Source organism: Buceros rhinoceros, unplaced genomic scaffold, assembly GCF_000710305.1.
Source record: "Buceros rhinoceros silvestris isolate BGI_N320 unplaced genomic scaffold, ASM71030v1 scaffold46897, whole genome shotgun sequence".
Classification (NCBI taxonomy): Eukaryota; Metazoa; Chordata; class Aves; order Bucerotiformes; family Bucerotidae; genus Buceros; species Buceros rhinoceros.
The window spans coordinates 8,494-14,254 of record NW_010424814.1 but is presented as its reverse complement, the minus strand read 5'-3'; the positions used below and the strand labels follow the sequence as shown (position 1 = coordinate 14,254).

Here is a 5,761-nt window from a genome sequence, read left to right as displayed (position 1 = left end):
CTCTTTCCGTATGCATCAAAATGTGCCTAAATGTTCAGATATTATGTAAACAAACCTGTTTTCCCAAAACTATGCAGAAGACTCAAGAGTCCAAATAAAATATAAGATCTAAATCTTGATTGCCATATCAGCCTTCTGTTGGCTAATGGCTTCGTAAATTGGGTGGAATGTTATGGTCTGATCATGAATGTTCATTGTTTGAAATATTCTGTACAGCGGGAGCTGTATCTAGCCCCAGTAAAGTTCCAAGATATGACTGGTCTCTGGGATCCAACATTTGCTCAGGCCTTACAGGATGAACAATATTTGCAGGTTGTGGAGTAAGAGTGTATTTCTCTAGAAATGACAGATCCGTTGCTCGCTGATAATCTGTCTGCTCAGGCTGTGGAGGCAGGATGCCGTGTGACTGAGTAGTATGCTGTACTAGATCAGTTTGCGGGTCAGACATCTGAACTGGGACCAGAGTCACAGGCACACACACTTCTGTAGATACATTCTGTAGCAAAGTTTTGGCTTCTGGTTGATATGCTTTGGACTGTTCCACATATTCTTTAGCCTCAGTTTGGTAAACTTTGTCATCAGCGGTGTACTGCACTGGTAAGGACACTAGCTTTTCCTCTGAAGAAGATGTCAATGCCTCCTCTGCAGCCTTTGATCCATGAACGTGATCAATATGGTATTTCAGCTTGTCTTTTCGTTTAAATGTTGCATTGCAGTGTTGGCAATTAAAAGGTCGAGCATCTGAATGAATGACCATGTGTTTTGTTAATGTCTTCTTAATTCTGAAAGACTGATTACAGATTTGACATTTGTAGGGTTTCTCACCTGTAAAGACAGAGGAGCAAGAATTACTTATTCTGAATACCATAAATACGTAAATACGTACATGGATTGAGGATTAGAGATCTAGTGTAAAACAATTCTACTGAAAACAAAGAGCATGTGTTTAGCACCGATTTTGGAATCGAGAGTGCCATTAGAAGTTTCTTTAGAAGTTACATTAGCCAACAATTCTCCTTACATACAATTCTCTCAATGCTTGGGATTTCTGTCAGATGTACACGAGGATAATCAGGATATAAATCAAATTAAAAGAGTCTTTAAACTATTTATGATATTGATATTAAATGAGCTCAATTGGTACTTTACACATTTTGAAAGGACAATTTGTTTACCACATATAAGGCAGGAAAACCACAGTCAAACAGATAAGGACATAAACCTTCCCAACAGATTTCAAATCCTTGTTTAGATTACCACTTGAAACGTAGTATTCTCTGGACCACAAAACAGTCAGAACGTCTGGGTAAATTTGGCAAGAACATACGCTACACCAGTAAACTAAAGGAAGAGGTGTAGAGAGCATATCCCCACTGTGTGGGGGATTATCCATATTTCAACTGATACATTCAAAACGTAGCACTCAGTAAAGACCAACATACGAGAAAGAAGAAAAAGTCTTGCTGCTTCGTACTGCTCTTGCCCTGCATGGTCAACAGCCGTAATGAATCAAGTAATTCCTTCAATCTTGATGCAAAAAAATACATTCCTACATGTTTTGTGGGTTTGTTGGTGTTTACTGTATTTTTACCTGAATGTGTCCTAAAATGCATTTCCAAACTTGATTTCCCTTTAAAAACTTTCTTACAGACTTCACACTGGTGAAATGTTGCTTTGTATCTTTAAAGAAGAAAAGACATTTCATGTTAGATACTTTTTTATTTTAAACCAACTAACAAAGCAGCTATGTGCACAGTCCTTTCTGTAATCTTTAACTGCAAAATAGCTGAATACCAAAGTTGCCAAATATCCTCACATTCATATTTCTTGGCATCTGCATACTGATAAGGTAAATTAGATTCTTCCGATACTCAATGTTATTCTCTGCTGGGATTGGCACATAGTATTCACAGAGCAAAAGCCACTAAAACTTCTTTTCTGACCCCAGAAAGATCCTGAAGTCACAGCTTCCGCCCAGCCTCTGCCACAAAAGGCTTTCACTTTGGCAGAACTATGCCATAAATAAAGTACTAGGAATGGATTAGGCTGCTGGCTACCAAGAAAAACCAAACAGAATAAGCAGATGGTGGACTATACTTTCACCACAGACATGTCTGGAATAGCTTCTACACAATGCTAACGAGTACAGGCAGTTAAAACACATCATTTAGAATGTAACTAATCGCAGTTTATTTGAAATCTCTGGAAGGCTTGCTTTTGGAGCTTAAGAATTTTAAAATCCTATTGCATTTTCAATTCATAGACATAACTCAGATTTCTAAGTTTTCACCTACTTTCAGAATCACGAATGTGCTACCAGCTTCTAACATACCTAAATGTGGGATAGTTCTCACAATGCTTAAATGCTATCTAATAAGGCAGTCTTAACTAGTCTGCAATGACAGTATTACAACAAACCATCAATCTGGAACAACTGAGCTAATTAACAGATTAAAATTTGATCCTTTTTTATGTTTTTATTTACTTAATTATGCCACAAAGAAAACATCTTGCTTAAATTCTGAATGCAGTTTTCTAACCTCCACTTCAAACCAGAATAATGATATCTCTATCAGGATGAAGGTCACAGGCATGACAAACACACAGACTACTAGAACTTTCACAAGCACGCAAGTCCTCACAGAATCAGTTACAGTGCAGAAGTATTTACACAGTTGTAAAAACACCCCACTTACTTCTGCCAAACCTTTTCTCCCAGATGAACGCTTTTGTAATGAACAGTAAGATGATCTCTACGGCCAAAACACTTTCCACATTCCTCACATTGATGTGCTTTTTCACCTACAAGGGCAAAATTCAATAAATTCTGGTTAAATCTTCTGGAACTTAATAAATATCTAAGAGTTGTAATTGTCAAATATACAGTAGATCCATATTCACAAAGTCCAGCCAGTCAAGCTCTTCCATACCTTACTCAGAGAAGGATTCTGTTATCAAAGAACAAAATTCAGCAAGTAGGTTGGTTCTGTTAGAGTAAGGATTTTTACCACTGACTCTTACTGACCAGCTGTCATTTCTACCACGAAATTCACATTCACGAGTTAAGAGACACTTCCCCAAACACCCACTGCATGAAAGGTACAGGTGAATGACTAGGAATCTAATTTCTTCATTATGATCCAAAATGTGGCATCTTCAGTGTTCAGGTGCTTAAAAAGAGCAGCTTATTTAAATATACCAATTATTTTCAGCTACTAATTTTTGGAACGTAAAATTACATCACAGTATTTATCTTTTTAATTATCCTGATTTACATAGTTACCTTTTTCTTTTATGCTGCTGTTTAAAAGTATCTTGATTCTTTTTAGTCATCTTGAGATCTTCCACAAAGTGGCAGAATATTTCTTCTCATGTAAGTAGGAGGAGTGTGGACAGTCAAAGAATGTAACTTTCTAGAGGAGGGAAAAGCAAATAGAGTAGAAAAGAGGATTTTTTTTTTTTTAACTTGAGTTTTCAAAGATTTCTTTATTTTATAGCAGACATTATGATTACAAACACCAAAAAAGAAGCTGTCCTTCAAAAGAAAGGCTCAGGAAGTTTAGACTCTGATCACTTTCATATTTTCGTGCTGCCCAGAATGTATTTTGCCTCCTAGAAAGCCATATTCCCTTTAGAACCTGTACTGAAAAAAGAGAAGTCCCTAGTGAATCTTCGCTCTTCCTCTGTATTTGATAACTTTTCCGCTCTCAGTGCAACGGATTTTTCTTCTTCCTCCTGAGCATCCCCATCTGGCTCTTCTCAGGGCTGACTCCCACCACCTTCCTTCCTTCCCTCCTCCCCATAGCAGAAACTTCAGAAACATCCCTTTCATGTTCTTACATTAAAGTGATCAGTGTACAAACTTTGACAGAGACTGCAACAGCTTCTTCTGTGTTGTGGTAATAATACTTCACACAATTGCTATTAAAAAAAAGAAATCTGATCTCATTAAAAAAAATCCTCCTTTTTCACTTTTGCTTTTTTTATTATTATTATTAAAGCAATTAACTGTTACATGTTTTTGACTGTCCCTCAGCTTTCTATGATAACACGGAGGAAACATTTGGCTTTTAAACCATGAAAACATGTAAGATTAACCCTGGTTTAGCAGACATTAAAAATAGTGAGAGGAACTTTGATCAGGCCTAAATCACTGCCTGTTCTGAAAAAAAAAAAACCCCATAATTAATTTTTTAATTTGATCTTATTTTAAGATACGTCATTTCAAAGCTGATTTTCTGAGACAATGCCTACCTGAGTGTATTTTTTTGTGTTTTGTCAGATGGTCATGCCGAATAAATGTTTTTCCACATTCTTCACATTCGTATCTCTTGTCATCATGGTGGACTCTTAGATGAAGTCTGCATATTTATAGTCATAAATATAACCATAAAATGTCATTTTGTTATCATAATCTGTACTGCTAATTCCATGCAAAATACCAGAGAACACAGTCTTTAACGCTTCACACAAGTATCAGGAAATGACTATCACTGAGGTATGCTTAAAATGCTCTCAGAAAGAAAGAGAGCTAAACTCTCATAGCCGACGTTTCAGTCCTCCACTTATTTGCTTTGAATAACAAAGTTTTAGATTAACTAGAAAGTCAATTTAGATACAAGATTTGTATGGGATTCCGTCTGTGTTTAAACTTACATATTAAAAATTAAATGACTTCTCACAGATTATAAATATATTTTCAATATTTAAATGTGTTTAAATCATTTAGTAATGCTTTCACCATTGAAATAAATCAAAACACATACATTACAAAGAATTATGTTGATAACATCAATGTGTATGTATCACCAAATAAGGGAGACAGTTTAACAGCTTATTTAATAAAAACCTGCACCTGTAAGAGCTTCCATGACGAAAACTCTGCCCACAAATACTGCAAAGATGAGGCTTCTCTCCACTGTGAATTCTCAGATGTTCTTTCAAAGTTGTTCTGGTTAATAAAGGCAGTAAAATTTAATTTTAAGTGTGAAACAGACTACCATGTTCTCAATTTCCTTAACTCTGATAGATCACAATATAACCAAATAACTGCATCATTTTTTTCAGATACACACGTATATGCATACAGTCAAAGTATGGCAACCTACTATTTACTGAACCAGCTAGGTCTAAAACAAATACAAGCAAAGAAACAAAACACTGTCTGTGATATTTTTGGTCAGCAAACATTAAAGAGAACATCAATATTTTCTATGTAATAATTTCCTTGTTACTGTATGTATATCTAAGCCAGAGCCTTAGAGTCATACTTGAAGGACCTCTAGATCATGGATGTTCATTTAACTTAACTCAGCACTGAGCTCATTTAAATATATATTTATTTATATACACATACATACATATACACATGTAAGTCTACTTTTACTATTGCCTTCCCAATGTACAAGAAACCCAGTACACGCAGGAGAAAGTTCCTCTTGAGCAAAGGCATCAGACAATAAAATTTGCTGCATACACAGTTGGTAAGTGTACGAACTAAAGAAAATTCTTCGGAATTTGGAAAACTTAATGGATCTCATTTATAAGCAGTGCAAGACATCTGCACTGAAGTCATGTTAACATTTAAAATTCACATTTTTTTCCCCTCATGTCTGGGAAAATGGGAGGGAATCTTATTTCTAGACCTTTTCTATGCTCTTTTTATATATACTAGAACTTATGAGCCACCTTTTGGAGCTTCCACCTTTTAAAGCACTAAATTAACATTTTCCCCTCCATTTAGAGAAGCAGCAGGAAAGGT

General features: G+C 35.7%; 1 protein-coding gene across 1 annotated transcript in view; it reads right to left on the bottom strand.

Moving 5' to 3' along the window:
- Positions 1–21: 21 nt before the first annotated feature.
- The window catches only part of ZBTB41 (zinc finger and BTB domain containing 41), a 13,846-nt gene continuing 8,106 nt past the window's right edge, over positions 22–5,761 (bottom strand). Inside the window, exons 6-10 of the mRNA XM_010140899.1 lie at positions 4,856–4,951; positions 4,255–4,361; positions 2,697–2,802; positions 1,592–1,680; positions 22–825 (exon numbers count right to left, since the gene is read on the bottom strand). Of these exons, the coding sequence (XP_010139201.1) occupies positions 182–825; positions 1,592–1,680; positions 2,697–2,802; positions 4,255–4,361; positions 4,856–4,951 (1,042 nt within the window). The 3' untranslated portion in view covers positions 22–181. The remainder of the gene's footprint in view (positions 826–1,591; positions 1,681–2,696; positions 2,803–4,254; positions 4,362–4,855; positions 4,952–5,761) is intronic.